This window comes from Pristiophorus japonicus, chromosome 15, assembly GCF_044704955.1.
Source record: "Pristiophorus japonicus isolate sPriJap1 chromosome 15, sPriJap1.hap1, whole genome shotgun sequence".
Classification (NCBI taxonomy): Eukaryota; Metazoa; Chordata; class Chondrichthyes; family Pristiophoridae; genus Pristiophorus; species Pristiophorus japonicus.
Genome location: NC_091991.1, coordinates 69,579,566 through 69,597,896, shown reverse-complemented (window position 1 = coordinate 69,597,896; position 18,331 = coordinate 69,579,566). Strand labels below are relative to the sequence as shown.

At 44.9% G+C, this 18,331-nt stretch overlaps 1 protein-coding gene across 4 annotated transcripts in view; it reads left to right on the top strand.

Moving 5' to 3' along the window:
• aass (aminoadipate-semialdehyde synthase) overlaps nucleotides 1-18,331 on the top strand; it is a 108,235-nt gene that overhangs the window by 8,930 nt on the left and 80,974 nt on the right. For 3 of the 4 annotated variants that reach the window (XM_070900577.1, XM_070900574.1, XM_070900576.1), the window contains 5 exons: nucleotides 6,751-6,980; nucleotides 9,346-9,522; nucleotides 11,163-11,247; nucleotides 11,347-11,414; nucleotides 13,815-13,961. In XM_070900577.1, the coding sequence (XP_070756678.1) occupies nucleotides 6,759-6,980; nucleotides 9,346-9,522; nucleotides 11,163-11,247; nucleotides 11,347-11,414; nucleotides 13,815-13,961 (699 nt within the window). In that variant the 5' untranslated portion in view covers nucleotides 6,751-6,758. Of the gene's footprint in view, nucleotides 1-5,898; nucleotides 5,943-6,750; nucleotides 6,981-9,345; nucleotides 9,523-11,162; nucleotides 11,248-11,346; nucleotides 11,415-13,814; nucleotides 13,962-18,331 lie in introns of all 4 variants that reach the window. The other variant, XM_070900575.1, reaches the window with a different exon arrangement.

Below are 18,331 nucleotides of genomic sequence, written 5' to 3'. Positions count from 1 at the left end.
GTGACTTGTCCAGCGGAACTGATCAAGTGTGCTCAGTACTTCAATGCTGGGAATGTTGGCCTGGTCAAGGGCGCTAATGTTGGTGCATCTGTCCTCCCAAGCGATTTGTAGGATCTTGCGGAGGCATCATTGGTGGTATTTCTCCAGCGACTTGTGGTGTCTGCTGTACATGGTCCATGTCTCTGAGCCATACAGGAAGGTGAGTATTACTACAGCCCTGTAGACCATGAGCTTGGTGGCAGTTTTGAGGGCCTGGTCTTCAAGCACACTTTTCCTCAGGCAGCCGAAGGCTGCACTGGCGCACTGGAGGCAGTGTTGAATCTCATCGTCAATGTCTGCTCTTGTTGATCAGAGGCTCCCGCGGTATGGGAAATGATCTACATTGTCCAGGGCTGCGCCGTGGATCTTGATGACTGGGGGCAGTGGTGTGCGGCGAGGACAGGCTGGTGGAGGACCTTTGTCTTACAGATGTTTAGCGTAAGGCCCATGCTTTTGTATGCCTCAGTAAATATGTCAATTATGTCCTGGAGTTCATCCTCTGTATGTGCGCAGACGCAGGTGTCGTCCGCGTACTGTAGCTCGACGACAGAGGTTGGGGTGGTCTTGGACCTGGCCTGGAGATAGTGAAGAGTGAACAGCTTCCCACTGGTTCTGTAGTTTAGTTCCACTCCAGCAGGGAGCTTGTTGACTGTGAGATGGAGCATGGCAGCGAGGAAGATTGAGAAGAGGGTTGGGGCGATGACGTAGCTCTGTTTGACCCCGGTTCGGACGTGGATTGGGTCTGTAATGGATCTGTTGGACGGCCTGCATGTCATCGTGGAGCAGGCAGAGGATGGTCACGAACTTTTGGGGTCATCCGAAATGGAGGAAGATGCTCCATAGACCCTCACGGTTGACAGTGTCAAAGGCCTTTGTAAGGTTGAAGAAGGCCATGTATAAGGTTGAAGCTGTTCCCTGCAATATTTCTGCAGCTGTTGCGCTGCAAAACTCACATTCATTGTGTCCCGTAGGGGACGAAATCCGCGCTGTGACTCCGGGAGGAACTCCTCAGCCACAGGGAGAAGACGGTTGAGGAGGACTCTAGTGATGACTTTCCCAGTGGCTGATAACAGGGAGATCCCTCAGTAGTTGCCGCAGTCGGACTTGTCCCCTTTTTTAAAGTTAGTCACGATCACTGCATTCCTGAGATCTCCCGACATGCTCTTCTCCCTCCAGATGAGAGAGATGTGGTCATGTATTCACGCCAACAGTGCCTCTCCGCCTTACTTCAGTGCCTCAGCAGGGATTCTATCCGCTCCCAAAGCCTTGTTGTTCTTCAGCTGTCTTATGGCTTTTTCTACCTCATGCAGTGTTGGGGTTTTACTGAGGTGGTGGCGGGTAGCATGCTGCGGGATGGAGTTGAGAACACTCGAGTCAAAGACAGAGTCTCGATTTGAGGAGATCTTCTAAGTGCTCCTTCCAGCGGGCCTTGATTGCCTCGGTGTACTTGATGAGTGTTTCCCCATTCTTGGCCAGCAGTAGGGTGGGGCCTTGGGTGTTTGGATTGTTGGTGGCCTTGACTGCGATGAAGAATCCTCACACATCATGGCTGTCGGCCAGCTGCTGTGTCTCCTGTGCTTTCTCCATCCATCACCTGTTCTTTAGGTCCCAGGTTTTTTGTTGGACCTCAGCCGTCAGCTGTCTGTAATGCTGCTTTGCTGCTCCTGAGTTGGGTTGTTGTTTAAGGCTCAGAAATGCCCTGTGCTTGCGATCTATAGCTCTTTGATCTCGATCATTCTCATCAAACCAACCCTGGTGTTTCCTGGTTGGGTGACTGAGTATCTCTTTGCAGGCACTGGTTATGGAGGCCTGGAGGACGGACCAAGTGCTGTGGGCATTCTGCGTCTCACGGGCATCAAGGCACGCCAGGTTAGCTGTGAGGCACTGACTGTATAGGGCTCTCTTAGCTGGATCTTCAAGTGCCCCGGCATTGACTTTTTTGCTGCACTGCCTCTGCTGCCCCCTCTGCTTTGGGGCTATGTTAATGTCGATGATGCATCGGATTAGGCGGTGGTCCATCCAGCAGTCGTCAGTTCCTGTCATGGCACGGGTGATGCGCACATCCTTGTCATCTCTGGCTTGGACGATGACATAGTCCAGCAGGTGCCAGTGTTTGGAGCGAGGGTGTTGCCAAGATGCCTTGTACTTGTCCCTCTGGCAGAACAAGGTGTTGGTGATGACATGTTCTAGACATTTTGTCATGAGTAGGGTACTGCTGGAGTTGGCTTTCCATACCCCCTCTCTGCCAATCACACCTCTCCAGAGGACTGTGTCTTTGTCGACCCTGGCATTGAAGTCACCGAGGAGGATCAGTTTGTTGTCCGCGAGGATGCGGGTCAGGGATTTTTCGCGGATAGTAGAAGACTAATCTCCATCTGATTTTGCCCTGTCATTTTTGACTTCAATACCATCAACAACCTGCATTTATATAGCCTTTTAAATCAAAGAACATCTCAAGGTGCCTCACGGATAGGCACATGGAAAATAGATGCTGAACCAGAAGGGCTGAGCGAAAGCACAGATGGGTTTTGTGGATGTTATTAAAGGTGGAGAGAGAGGGTTAGAGTGGAAACTCCAGAGAATAGGACTGAGGCAACTTAAAGTTCTGCTGATGATGGCGAGAATCAGACGAATGGGCTGCTTGGAGGTGGATGGAATATATAGGGCTGAAGGAGATTGTAGAGATTGGGCATGGGAGGATTTATAGACATGGGCAAGAATTTTGAATTTAATGCATATGGGGATGCAGAGTAGTTATAGATCAGCAAGAATTGAGTGATGGGGAGCAGGACTTAGTGCAGGATAAAATATGTGTGGCAGAGCTTTGTACAAGTTGGCGTTCAGGAAGGGAGCCTGGCAAGAAAATGTAGCTGTCAGCTCTGGAGTGACAAAGCCATGTTTAAGGATTCAGTGGCAGGGGAGCTGAGGTAGGGGTAGAAGCAGGCAATATTGTCAAGATGGAGGTAAATGGTCTTCGTGATAGTATGTGTGGTTCAAGGCTAAACAGGATGCCAATTACAAGTGGTCTGGTTCAGCCGAAGATAGTGGCTGAGCAAGCGATTGAGTCAGTGGCAAGAGAGCAGAGTTAGTGATGAGAGGATGAAGGTGATGGTTTCAGTCTTCAGTGGTGAGCTGGAAGAAGTTGGGACTCATCCAGGACATGATGTTGCACAAACAGTTTGAAAGTACTGAGACATTCAAGAGGTCAAAAGAAGTGGTGGAAACGTTGAACTGTGCATCAACAGGGGCTTTGGACAAAAACACAAGTGCAAGTCTTGTCTGTGGTTTGTAAATCAGATTGTATGGAATATTGTATCATTTACCTGTTAACGTTCACATCTCCAACATCTTGTCTGTGTTATGTCTTTCATTGGAAATTTCTTGCGAAGTCCTGGAGTTTGTTTTAATTACTGTGTGTGTTGTCAGAACAGTTTCTTGGTCTTCTGCTCCTCAAGCTTAGCGCATGGGCAACTTGGTCCATGGGCTGAAGTGAAATCATACATACAACACTGAGGCACCCTACTGCTTCACCTAGAAATGGAGGCAATTCTGCTGTTGGGTTAAGATGACGGTGGAAGCATGTTTGGGATTTTGAAGAGTAAAAGTTCTGATTCATTGTTTGTTACATAGCAATTAATAAATTCCCACTGACTTGTTTATTTTGTTGTTAAAGTAGATGGATTAATTTCTAGCCAGCATTAGCAAAGAATGAATTGTTTGCGCAAGATGTGCTATAACCTGTTCTGTGCAGTGCATGCTGTGAGATGTGCACGACAGACTTAAGGCAAATGGCAGTCATTTTTTTGTCACAAGTGAAGTGACTAAATTAAAAACTCCTCCAGTGTGAGTGAAGACTGAATCTTCATCTAGGGTTATAAAGTAACTTTGGAGCTGTGGAATGCAGAATGTAGGGAAATAAAGCAGCAGAAAAACTGCCCATTGTAATCCACCTGGCCAGTTCCAGAATTCAAAACAAAAACCATAATGTGCTCTGTCTATGAAGATTAAGGGCTGAGATGAGAGCAGGGGAATGGGATTACTTTTCAATTGTGCTAACACATCTACAAACCTCTGGTTTACGGTCTCACACTTCTAATGATACTGATTTGAGCCGACTTTCAAGGCCTCTGCTAGGCAGCTTTGGGGAGGTAATGCTCTGAAAATCACTGGGCTGAACGTATTGCCCCACCCCGCTCCACCCACTGGCATTTTCATTGGGACCATCACATGGGTGACCCAGGTGCCACACGCAATGATCTACTTGTAATCTGAAAATGAGAGTTGTTGATGTATATAGGACCCTGACACAATTTCAGGGTACCAAACAACCATCAGTACATGAAAACCTAAAGGAGAAATCCAAATATCGAAGGCACAATATTGGTTGACCACCTTGAGGCATCTGGTCAACTGCTCCCCTAAGGAATTTTATTTTTACATTAAAAATTATGCATTTTGGTGAACTTACACACCTTTATACTTCACAATTAATAGATTTTTATTCTTGTATATAAAAAAAAGGCAAAAACAAAGTGATAGTTGGATTATCAACAGACCAACCAGATCATCACTTACCCAAAACAGTCAAGTCTACAATAACCAAACAGTTCACAATGGCACTCCACCACCTCCAGACCCATTTCATACAGATATGGGGCAACCCCATCCAGCTCCTCATTCTTTAACAGAGACACTCTCTTCTCCAACCTTCCCAGTTGTACTGGCACTCGTCTTCCTCTTCTACACAATTTCAACCTGGCACACTCTTTCCTTGAACCAGGTAACTGGTACTCTTAATCGACTCTCCCTGTTTAAGCTGTTCTTTCCTTTTCCAATTTGCGCTGGCACTTTCCCTCCCATTTTCTTTGTCATTGTTAAGACTCTTTCCCCATCTCTCTCCTCTTTCCCCCCCCCCCCCCCCATCTGCCCCCCTGCACCACCACACCTCAGTGTTTCTCTTACCTGCTCTTGTGAAAGTTGCTGCTTCTACCATACAGAGACCTGCAAAGCAATCCCTGCCCTAGTGCTAGTAGTGGCATTGAGCGCAGACTGCAGCCCAGTCTGGTCCATTATCAATTGGACTCTGGTAGAAATGGCAGTGCGGGTGGGGGGAAAGCGAGAGGCCTGGTTTGTGCTGATGTTTGTCACCAAACACCGACAGTGACTGGGTCCCAAAATTCCAGTGTGAAATGCTGATAACATCTTTGTTCAGCAAGAATATGATGTGCTTGTTTTTCTTGAAGGTGACATCATGGTAACTGGGTGATGCAGCAGGGTTGCAAACTGTCTTTTCACTTTTTGCGTTTAGATCTAACCCATCGAAGAGGATTAAAAACGCTCTTCCTTTATTGCTAGCTTATGCAAAATGAGCTTGGCCTTCTCAACCCAGTTTCATAGCACAAAACCATTTGTAATTAAGCATTACTCTTGCCGTCTCAATGGGTTGGGGAATGGAAATCATAAAATTATGCGGCACAGAAGGAGGCTATTTGGCCCATCGTGCCAGTGCTCGGCTCTTTTCCCTAGAGCCCTGCAATGTTTTACTAGTCAAGTTTCTAGCCAATTCCCTTTTGAAAGTTGCTATTGAATCTGCTTCCACCACCCTTTCAGGCCATGCATTCCAGGAAATGGCATACTGGTGCAAGCCGAAGGCTGGGATCAGGGCACTGTTTGAGGGTTGAGTAGTGGCAGACTTGTGTTGCATTTGACTTGTGACCTGACCATTTGACTGATCTCTGAGGAATGCTTGATGCTGATAATTTGGAACAAAAAGAAAAAAAAAAATCATCTGTCTGACTTTTAGATGAGTTTTTTTGTCTTCATCTCATGTAACTCAGTACACTTATTTTTGTTTTTAAGTATCTACAGGCTGCTGCATACGCACAACTTTACAAAGGCAAAGAGTGAGTATGGCAAATGATATTTGTGTGGTGACAGGATACTTCTTGCAGCTGTAACCGTGTCACTGCAATTTATACTTGTCTAACATGGGCTTGCAGACTTCTTTGGAAATCTTGGGGAGATTATCAGATTTCAGTTCTCATGCAGGGTCTACTGTTCATTGCCAGTGTAGAGTCCTTTATATTTTTTTACAGTTACTGACATTGAGACCTTTTCTGCAGTGATGGCACTGTTTGCTGTTGGCTAGGTGAAACTAGGATAGAAATTATTCTTGGGACATAGCACCAAATGGGTGGCATCACATTGGCCGGTATACGCTCCGCTCGGTGTTCAGTTCCACTGACTTCATTATTGGGCGTGGCGTATAACTGTCCGTTTGGCTCAACTGCTGAATTACTATCTCACTGTCTTTAAGACAGTCCCCAAGAGCATGACAATATCTGAAAAGTGGTTAATGGAGGTGTGTCTATATTTGCAAGGGTCACTGGGAATGTGTCAGTATTTGCACTGGGTCCACAGGAGGGTATCAATATTTGCATAGGCTCGCTGGACGTGTTTCAATATTTGCAGGAGTGGTGGCGATGGGGGGGCCCGGGGGAAAGAAATGTGTCAATATTTGCAGAGCATTCTCACAGAAAAGTTTGAACACCACTGCTAGATATATCATTTACTAAAATGCTGTTTTTCCTTTCACAACAGAGTGCTACTGAGAGCAGGATGGTTTGACATTCAAATTGAATATTTATGTTACCATTTTTTTGGCGTCTGTTGGATCTATCCTAACATGCATCTCTCCCTGTTCATGAGCAGGTTTGAACATGTTTTGGCTGTTGAAACATAAGAGCAAAGCACTAAGCTTCTGCCTCCATTGTGGTCACCCGAGATACACACATCACAAAGCTGTCTTGGCGTTGCGGAGGGAGGACATAAACGCCTGGGAGAGGCGAGCGCCATTGGCCCCAAGACACATCCAAGAGCTGACAAATGCCGGCTACCAGGTCCTGGTACAACCATCCAACAGACGGGCCATCCATGAAAAGGTGATTCTGAATGTTCCATTTGACCGAATGTGACCCTGCTTGGGTCCATTTCTGTTTTATCTGGTTTTGCAGCCACTCGGAAGTTTTTAAATTCTGTGTTTTGAACTTGTGGTGGAGCGATAGTGATTTTACTTCTATAAATGGAACTTTCTATGGTGTTGTGGCAAACATACACGTGGGCACGACTAATTTTTTAAAGGAAATAGGGTATCAGAAACCGTAATTTCGATCAGCATTTTATATTTTGGTGGCTGTGCTAGTCTCAAGAGGAACTAACTCTCCACTCGGAACAAGGAGTTTCTCAATTTATTCTCCAGATTGCTTCACTATTCTGGCAGCAATACAATAACTGTTCCTATCTCTGGTTTCCTTTCAGTTTTGAGAAGCCCTTTCATTCATTAGTGCTGCTGTTTGCCTGGAGGCAGAAAACTTTAATTGGAGCTGCAAGAGCCCCACCCGAGCTGGAATATCTTTCCTCAGAGTTCCTATTCTATATTCCAATTCCGTCATTCCCAACATTATGTTGGCGGAATAATTTTTAGTAGTGTATATTCATATAATTATTTATTTTCCTAGTGGTGTATTGGGGTGTACTATGGAGCAAAGTCATAAATGTAAATAATGAACAAGCTTTTTCGACAGGAAGTCTTTCCCTCTATGTCTTTACTTTGTGATAAATGCATTTTATTACATAGTCTAAACAAGTTCAGTATGTAATGAATGTGGTCAAAATCCAATCTTTTAACAGTTCCTTCAGTAACTCCCTTTAATCCAATTAAAAGTGGTAAAACAACTTCCATACATGTTTGACTTGTTTTCTCTTCCCTTCAATTTGTTCTCCTCCTCCATTTTTTAACTGGAGTTAATGCCTCTAATAAAGCAGCAGATCAAGGGATGTATACAAACGTGCACAGTATTTGTCCACTAATATCGGCAGCAGTCATTTTTAGGCTTGCACTGTTAACACACCTGTATGCTCCAAATGCCTTAACACATTGCTTAAATGTTTGATACTCCTTTAAAAAATATATAGATTTTTTTGTCTTGTCCTGTACTGCCAACTCTATCTCAAACTGTAATAATTTTGTTCTCTTGCCTCAGCTCATCCGCTGCTGAGACCATCATCATACCTTTGTTACCTCTAGACTCGACTATTCCAACGCACTTCTGGCTGGCCTCCCACATTCTACCCTACGTTATCTAGAGGTGATCCAAAACTCGGCTGCCCGTGTCCTAACTCGCACCAAGTTCCGCTCGCCTATCGCACCTGTGCTCACTGACCTACATTGTCTTCTGATTAAGCAACGCCTTGATTTCAAAATTCTCATTCTTCTTTTCAAATCTCTCCATGGCCTAACCCGTCCCTATCTCTCTAATCTCCTCCAGCCCCACAACCCCCTGAGATGTCTACGTTCCTCTAATTCTGCTCTCTTGAGCATCCCTGATTAATCGCTTAACCATTAGTGGCCGTGCCTTCTGTTGCCTAGGCCCCAAACTCTGGAACTCCCTACCTAAACCTCTCTGCCTCTCTATCTCTCTTTCCTCCTTCAAGACGCTCCTTAAAACATACCTCTTTGATGAAGTTTTTGGTCACCTGCGCTAATTTCTACTTCTACGACTCGGTGTCAAATTTGCATCTCCTGATACTCCTGTGAAGCGCCTTGGGTCATTTCACCACGTTAAAGGCGCTATATAAAAATAAGTTGTTCACTTAATCAAAATAAATGACGAATGTAAGTGGGAGCACTCCATTGTCAGATGGTACAGATAACTACATGGGACTTGTTCATCATCTTAAACATAGAAAGACTTACATTTATATACTGCCTTTCATGACCACCAGACGTTTCAGAAAGTGCTTTACAGCCAATGGAGTATTTTAGTGTGTAGTCACTGTTGTAATGTAGGAAACGTGGCAGCCAATTTGTGCACAAGCAAGCTCCCACAAACAGCAATGTGATAATGACCAGATAATTTATTTTTGTTATGTTGATTGAGGGATAAATATTGGCCAGGACACCAGGGATAACTCCCCTGCTCCTCTTCAAAATAGTGCCATGGGATCTTTTACGCCCACTTGAGAGCAGACAAGGCGTTGGTTTAATGTCTCATCCGAAAGATGGCACCATCCAACAGTGCAGCACTCTCTCGGTACTGCACTGGAGTGTCAGCCTAGATTTTTGTGCTCCAGCCCCTGGGGTGGGATTTGAACCCACAACCTTCTGACTCCGAGGTGAGAGTGTTACACACTGAGCCACAGCTGATACAATTGGCTTGATACATATTGGCTTACTGAGGGACAATGCTTTTGAAGCTTACCTAAGAAAAAAAGAAACCATTTTGTTCATAACATCTCCATTTTTAGGATTATAGGAAAGCAGGGGCTATAATCCAGGAAGACATCTCCGGGGCTTCTATAATTATTGGAGTGAAAAGCCCTCCAGTCGAGAAGCTGATACCTAGGAAGACGTATGCCTTCTTTTCACACACCATTAAAGCCCAAGAGGCAAACATGCCCCTCCTGGATGCTATTATTGAAAAGGTACAGTAGAAGCATATTTATTTTTTGTTTATGGTATTTTGAGACATTGTCCTGAGTTTGTGGTGATTTTTACAAACCTGTGTAGAGCAAACAAAAAGGAGGAAGGATGCAACCCGCTATAAAGACCATTAGTTCCAACATTTTCCTCCTATTTATTATTATTGACCATAGTGAGTACAAACAGACATTTTAGCACACACTGAATATGTTGTCTTCCAGGTTTCCGGAAATTCTCATTGGAAAATGAAGTTCAAAACCAGATTTGTACTCCCAGCTCCTTGTCTTTGTTGATACTGCACTGTTACCTTGCAAAACCTTAATTATGTGAATGACAGGTTTTGGCTCTGCTGATTTATATTATTGAAGTCCCAGACTCCGAAAACTTGACGAGATTAACAATCTCAGTTTTCAAGAACTGTCGGAAATCAAACGCATATTATTGCCCAAATAATGTGCCAACATTTCAACCTTTGAAGAGTCTCCCCACCACTGAAAGCACCAACTCTTTCCAGTGCTTGATCATTGTGCCTTCTATATGTGAGACTGTCCAACTGGAGGCCAGTTACATGCTATTTATTGGGAAGGGAATTGAATTGAATCAAAACTGCCCATACTCCTTTCACTAAGAGAATTAATAGTAGAGACTGAGCGCGGGGTAGGAAAGAAGTTTAGACCCATCACTTTGGTCTGAGCTGGGCTTCGATGTACGTCTCAGTGATGGGAAGCAAGAGTACAAATTTCAGGCACTCTGACTGTCTGTTCAAGAGAAACCATATCGCCAGTGCATGGTGGGACAGAGCTTCTGGGCTATCTCGTGGGTTGTCTCCAGAATGTAGGAGTCCATGTTGTTCCCTTCTGGTACAAATAAAAGATGGTAAAGACTGGAATACATTAAGGTTTATCACAGAGATTTTTAAAAAGTGCAAGGTGTACCAATGGCCCTTTTTAAAAATAAGATTAAATATTTATTAAAGAGGATTTGATCAGATATACATAAACTCTGAACTGGGCAAGTACTTAAGAACAAAACAGTTGAATAAAATCCCTTAAAATAAACTCCCCTCCTCACCACCAAAATAAACAGAAAGCGATCAGTTAACAGGGTAACATAAATATACTTTACTCTGTATAAGTATTGTGTATTTTCGATATTGCAGCAGAAATGTGTGTTGGGTAACTTCCTCCGTGCAATATCCTTGAGGGGGGAAAAAAAAGAACTGCAAATGTTGGAAATCTGAAGTTTAAAAAGATGCTGAAAATGCAGTTCCTGGAAGTGAAATGTCGGGGCCATCCAAATGTTGCTCAAGCTGCTATGCATTGCCAGCAGTTTCTGTTTTTATTTTAATGTTGTCAAGAGGTTGCCCTGTTTTTGAGTTATTGCAATAGTGCAGCATTGCAGTGTAGAGCTGAGGTTCACATACCATTGTTTGTTTCATGGAAGATCGCCTCGTTTTGTGTATAAACCTTGGTTAATTATATCTATAGTGAGAATTCTATTTTACTCAGACCTTGGATGCAGGTCGATACTTTTACAGCCCAAACTATGTTTAGTTACTGCACCAATAGAAGTAGGGTACGGGAAGCTGGTTTCCCAAAGAACTGTGCATTTATATTGCTTTTTGTTGCACTTCAATTTCCAGAAAATTCGCCTCATTGATTATGAAAAAATGGTCGATAGCAAAGGAACAAGAATTGTGGCATTTGGCCAGTGGGCTGGGGTAGCAGGTACATTTTATTTTCCAATTGTAACCACCTCCACTTGAAACAAAAACATCATGGGCTGAACAGTATTACCTAATAGATTCTTTCTGCTGTTTGTGATAGGAATGATCAACATTTTACATGGTTTGGGACTGCGCTTCCTTGCCCTAGGCCATCACACTCCTTTCATGGTAAGTGTTATATATGTGGACTTGTATTTACTCTGTACAGCCAACAGAGGGCTCATCCCGAGAGTCCCAAGGGATCCCATAATCCCTTGGGATAACAGGTATTTAAGGAGGCTTCACAGGTTGGAGAGGCACTCTGGAGACCTGTAATAAAAGACTAAGGTCACACTTTACTTTGAGCTCACAGTGTTTAGTCTGACTCTTTCTCTATACACAACAGTAAGAGTCTTGTTTTTCCAGTGTATTACTGTGCTCCTGAGTCTGTTGACTTGTTTAATCACTAATTGCTACCAAATATACAGCAATACAGTCCTTTCACTGAGGTGGTTACTGCACTAACAATAGCAGTGATTAATTAGGCATAGAGTTGCCAACACTGATTGGAGGTTTGATCATGCGTGTGACATTTGCCCACAGTTTGTAACTGTTATTGCATGTAACTTCTAACCGTTGGGGCCCCTGTAGTTGAATGTTTTTGCTCGTAATTTTGTACCAGTGGAAGATCTGAGACCCAGGAGGTCATCCCATGAGCAGGTGGGTGAAGGGAGTACGTGGGCACAAACCACAGGCGGGAACTGCGAATGTCGTAACCTGCAAATGACTCTGCTCCTGGATTGCAAGCAGCAATGCCTGAGAGACTTGCCTTCCGTTCCAGGAGATTCCTGGATAATCTGGGAGGGTTAACCCTCTATCCAGATACCCGTAACTCAAATGAAATGCAAATATGTTGTGTAAATCAAAGTTTCACGTTTTCCAACTTCTCTTTGGGGGGTGGGGGGAAAGAGTAACAGAATAGAGAAGAAATCTGCTTGGTGCCCTAGACTGTTCATTTAAAAGAAGAATGAGCTTAATTAATGTGGAGGATAATGAGCCTGCGGACATTTCTTAGTAACTTCATTTACCAGTTGCAGAACTTGCAGGCTGCACTTCTGAACACAGTTGAATGGGAATTTCCTGGTGGCCGGCCGATCCCTCCTGCGGCTGGGCCGCGCTTCTAGTAACATTCAGGCAGCGGGGCGGGACCAGGAAATTCAAGGCCATTTCTTAAAATGGCTGGCTGGGAACTGAAGACTGGCAACTGTCATATGAGCTCCAACGAGAGATTCTTGCTGCAGATATGATGGGGGGGTTTGAGATTTGCACCAGCAGCTCTTGGACGAGACCTATACAGATAGCAAGCCACGGATACTTCTCCAGAGTTGCTAGCAGCAGTTTAAAGATTAATCTTCTCTTCCGGCCGACTCCTGGAAAATCCGAGAAGGTTGGAAACCCTCATTGGGCATAAATCACAGTGAGATTTTGGACAAGTACTGGGGTTACTGAAAGTAAATTCCACTTGAATAATCTTTTTTTTTGTTAATACTCCCCCACCTTCTTTTTCTTCTGTTCCCCTCCTCTCTTGAAGGTGTGGTTTTCCTTGCTGAGGGATGGCAATGCCAAGTTCTCTCTCTGCTACCTTGCCCAAAGCCTGTTACTCATGTGACCCTAGATGAAGGCTTCAGTATGCTGTTCGCCATGGAGTATTACATCTGAGCCTAAATCCTGTCTGCTCCTGACATTCATGTACATAAGTTCCAGCAGAGGTCACAAAATTATTATCGGGAACTCCCTAACCCTGAGGCTAATTGTGATGCATCCTGGCTGAGATCCACTCACTCAAGACACTGGGGATGGAGTCTGGGACTTCCATGGTCTGTGTGGGTGAGCTACTCATTGCCTTAACCAACTGAGCCATTCACCAAGTGTTAACAGAAAATTCTCATTCATAGTCTTATCATTTTTTTTAAATGAGATTGTCCTTGAACGGTTATTAGCACCCCATCCATTTCCAGTGTTACCACAGTTTGTTGTGTTCAGTTAGCCCCTTTTTTAGTTTCACCTTCAAATACTTGGATTTTTGATGGTCAGATTCTGACGCAGATATTTTCAAACTCTTCAAAGGCCAACTCCCACCCACTCCCCCACCCTCGCCAATCTAATAACATGCATCCATGATAAATGTTTGTGAGGTAAAATATCCTTTGAGGCCACTGTGCAAGTTTGGACATGTGGCAGGAATTTCCTTGGAGCTTCTCCTGCTCTGTCATTGTACCTTTGGCGCAAGTGCGGTGCAAACCCTGTTTTATGAGTGATGTGGGGGAGGGGGGAGGCGGGAGGCTCTGAGAAAATTCCCTAGCTTAGGGTCTTTTGGGAAGCCCCTCCCATGAATCTAGTCATGGAGCAACCAACCCCAAGTTGAAGCCACATGGTGAGCTGTTGTGTTACATAGAACATAAGAAAGAGGAGCAGAAGTAGGCCCAAGAGCCTGCTCCGCCATTTGATGCGATCATGGCTGATCAAAAAGTGTTAATAGACGTTGGGGAATTCAGTCAGTCAGAGTTGAGTGTTGCTTTCTGTTCTCAGCATATTGGAATGGCCCACAACTACAGGAACAGTGCCCAGGCGGTGCAAGCTGTACGGGACTGCGGTTACGAGATCTCCTTGGGTTTAATGCCGAAATCCATTGGACCAGTTACGTTTGTTTTCACAGGCACTGGTAATGTCTCCAAGGTAGGTTGCATGCATTTTATTATGTTCTCTGGGAATGCTTGTAAGATTTTGAAGAAATCTGGTCATATTTTAGAGATCAGAAATCCCCAATTGTGCCTCGTTTCCTACAAGACATACATCCTGAAGATGACTGGCTTCAATGTCTTGGTGTAAATGCTCAATGGGCTTTGTGTCAACATCCCCTCCACTATTTCAATGGGAATGCTAACCGATTACTTTTAAACCATTTGAAAGTAAACATTATGATGCGTTTCACATGTTCTTTCAGATATTGTTTGTTTATGGTGGGAGTTAACATTCAGAGAAGGGAAGGAAATGCGCATTAATGAATAACTAAATGGTGATATTGGGATGACGGGTGTCCTTCAAAATGGAAATGTATTTCTTTTCATAGGAGAACTGGGTGATTTCTTGCTGTCTGTATTTTGAGGATTCTCAAGCTGTTTCACCTAGTCCAGAACAGTCGAACCAAAAGACATGACTTGTGCTCAAAAGGAGGCTGGGGGGTGAATTCAAAACCAATCTGCAGAAACATGGGGGTGGGTGGGTAGTTTTGACATGTGTGAGCGGGTGGGAGTCAGTGTTTTCCTCAACTTTAAATTTGGGTGCGCTGTCCCTTTTAATGGGCTGCACTTCCCATTCAAAGTTTCGTGCGTGAGAAAATTTTACATTGGAAAAGCCAGTCCCGGGCTATGTGGGACCAGCAGAGTGCTGTGCAACTGCAAGGCTGAGAGGGAACATTGGTGGGAGTGGGTGGGGGGGGGGGGGTTAAAGGGGTAAAAATTCCAAGCCTGTCAGGAAGCCAGCTCCAACTGAGAATCATAGAATGGTTACAGTACCGAAGAAGGCCATTCGGCCCATCGAGCCCGTGCCATCTCTCAGCTAGTCCCACTCCCCACCCTTTCCCCGTAACCTTGCAGTTTATTTTCCAGCAGCTACTTTTCCAGCTCCCTTTTGAAAGATAAAATTCAGTCTGCCTCCACCACCCTTTCCGGCAGTGCATTCCAGATTTTAACCACTCGCTGTGTAAAAAAAGGTTTTTTAAGTACATAGCCTTTGGTTCTTTTGCCATTCACCTTAAATCTGTGTCCTCTGGTTCTCGACTCTGCTGCCAATGGAAACAGTTTCTCTCTCTCTCTGCTCTGTTCAGACCCCTCATTATTTTGAACTCCTCTATCAAATCTCTTCTCAATCTTCTCTGCTCCAAGGAAAACAACCCCAGCTTCCCCAGTCTATCAACGTAACTGAAGTCCCTCATTCCTGGAATCATTCTCGTAAATCTTTTCTGCACCTTCTCTAAGGCTTTCACATTCTTCCTAAAGTGTGGTGCCCAGAATTGGACACAGTGCTACAGTTGAGGCCAAACCAGTGTTTTATACACGTTCATCTTAATTTACACACTTTTGTACTCTTATACCTCTATTTATAAAGCCCAGGATCCCGTAAGCCTTTTTAACTGCTTTCTCAACCTGCCCTGCCATTTTCAATGATTTATGCACATATACCCCCAGGTGTCTCTCTTTGTGCACCCACTTTAGGATTGTACCATTTAGTTTATATGTCCCTCATTCTTTCTACCAAAATGCATCATTTCACATTTTTCTGCATTAAGTTTCATCTGCCACGCATCCGCCCATTTCACCAGCCTGTCTATGTCTTCCTGAAGTCTATCACACTCCTCCTCACTGTTCACTATACTTCCAAGTTTTGTGTCATCTGCACATTTTGAAATTGTGCCCTCTACACCCATGCCCAAGTCATTCATATATATATATATTAAGAAAAGCAGTGGTTCTAGTATCGATCCCTGAGGAACACCACTGTCCAGTCCAAAAAACAACTGTTCATCATACACTCGGTTTCCTGTCACTGAGCCAATTTCATATCCAGGCTGCCCCTGTCCCTTTTATTCCATGGGCTTCAACTTTGCTGGCAAGCCTATTATGTGGCACTTTGTCGAACGCAATTTGGAAATTCAAGTACACTACGTCATCCGCATTACCTTCATCAACCCTCTCTGTTAACTCATCAAAAAACTCGGATCAAGTTGGTTAAACACGATTTGCCTTTAACAAATCCATGCTGGCTTTCTTTAATTAATCCACCAGTGACTGTTAATTTTGTCCCTGATTACTGTTTCTGAAAGCTTCCTTGCTACCAAGGTTCAACAGACTGGCCTTTAGTTGCTGGGTTTATCTTTACACCCTTTTTTGATCAATGGTGTAACATTTGCAATTCTTCAGTCCTTTGGCACCACTCTCTAGATTTTACTGAGGTGTGGGACAAGGGGCGTGCAGCCAAACTGCTTCCAGGGGGCAGGTTGGCATTGTACATATGTTAATGAGGCTGGAAGCCTCGGAGTTAATGTGCTTTGCTGGTTTTACTATGGTTGGCCGGGTTTCCCAGGCCTCAGGAAACCTGGCAGCTGCAGTGAGATGAGGATAGCCTTGGAGAAAGGGTAAGTGGGGCAGGAGGAGCAGCAGGAGTGTTTCCTCCTGGCCTCTCATGCTGCCGTACCATCAGACCACCCCCATACAAACCCTCCCCCTGTCTCCCCTGAGATCGGACCCCTAAGGTCAGGGATCAGACCCCTCCCATCCCAAACCCCCAGTGTCGGGGATTGGACCCTACTTGTGATCGGGCCCTCTCCCAGGATCAGGGAATGAACCTACCCACTTGTGTGGCCTGCTCTGGAGTCCTACCCGTCTGACTGGAAGCCAAGCCTGTCAATCAGGCTGACTTCTGGGCGGGGAACCTGTCTGGGCCAAGCGTCACAGGTTGTGGAGTTAAATCTTCAGACTGCTGGGTCTCTCGCGCGCTACCCGACCTCCTCCTCCTCTCCCACCCCCCCGGCTCCCAGTGGGTCGGGAAGTAAATACCCCTCCCATTTCTTCAGTGAGGTGAGTGGTCAGTCCATTGAACAGGCTCCCTGGGAGATGGTGGAAGTAGTTAGTATTGATTCATTCAAATGCAAAATAGTTAGATTTCTTTCTGAAAAGAACATTTTGGGATACAATTTGAGTCATTTGACGTGGTTAAGTGTAGCGTGCTTGGGAGGAATGGATGACTTTGGACCTATGGTTTCTAAAGCTCTCCACCACTGGGGTTTATCCTGTGTCATGTCTGGGTCTGTTGGGAACTAATCGATAGAGATTGATTGCCATGATTAGTCAACAACACCATTATCGTTGCATAATGCGATGACCAGGATGGATCTTGGTCTTTCTCATCTAGCAATTGCTATGTTCCTATGTCATGTTGCACACACGCTTGTGCTGTATCCATTGGGTTTAATTGAAGCTGCAGGTGTCATCCAGCTCCTCAGCCGGGGTTCCGCGAGAAGATTTATTTTCGTCAGACCTGAAATGTTAACCCTGGTTCTCTCTCCACAGATGCTGCCTGACCTGCTGAGTACTTCCAGCATTTTCTCTCTTTATTTCAGATTGCCAGTATCTGCAGTATTTTGCTTATGTATATTTAGGCCTTAATAAATTCTTCTTTACGTAAAGTGTAATAAAGCTATTAATAACTAGTTTTTAATACAGAAAAAATACTTGTGTTATGTTACGGGGGTCCTTGGAATTTTTATAACTCTGGAGGGGGTCCTCGGAAGCAAAAAAGGGTTGCGCATCCCTGCTCCACGTCATTGCCAACAGGCCCACATTCTGTCGGCTAACTGACATTTAAAGCCTTGTCTATCAGTTATTGCTTCATAGCTTTTGAAAAAGCAACTAATTTTGGCTGGTTACTTCTGCAAGCATGTTGTTTCTGCACTGGGGACACAACAACTGTAACTAAAGAAACGCATCTGACCTTGCCAATTTTTTTTTTCTCCTTCCTGTGGCAGCTGTTGATGATTCTGCTATTTCCATTGACACCCTATTGAGACTTATCTTTTGTTTCTTAACTTGTCCCATTACCATCTCCTTTTGTCTCTTAGGGGAAGAAATTCCCCAGAGCACCAATTCGGGGCGGTAATCTGCTTGGAGCAGAACTTCCTGCGCCTGGCACGGAGGGCCTGCCCCAACCAAGGAATTGCCCTTACTGCCCCGCGGAGGAAGTCGAGTGCAATCTCGCGTGCTCCACTTCCTCTTGGGGTGGGTCCTGGGGCGCGATCAGCATAGCGCTGATGCACTTCCCCTCCCCTTCGCTTAAAGAGGAGGGCCACTGAGCACTCTGCACAGCCTTTGATGGACACTACCAGGGCAGTGTGGCATCGGGGCCATAGCCCGGCACCCAAAACTATGATGGCCTGGACCACGCAACTGAGGTGGTCGTCAGGCCGACCCGTGAGTTGGCCAAAAAGGTAAGATGGTGGCGTGGGTTGCTCCCGACCTCCCCTCTAACTTCCGCCCCATGAGCGGATGTTG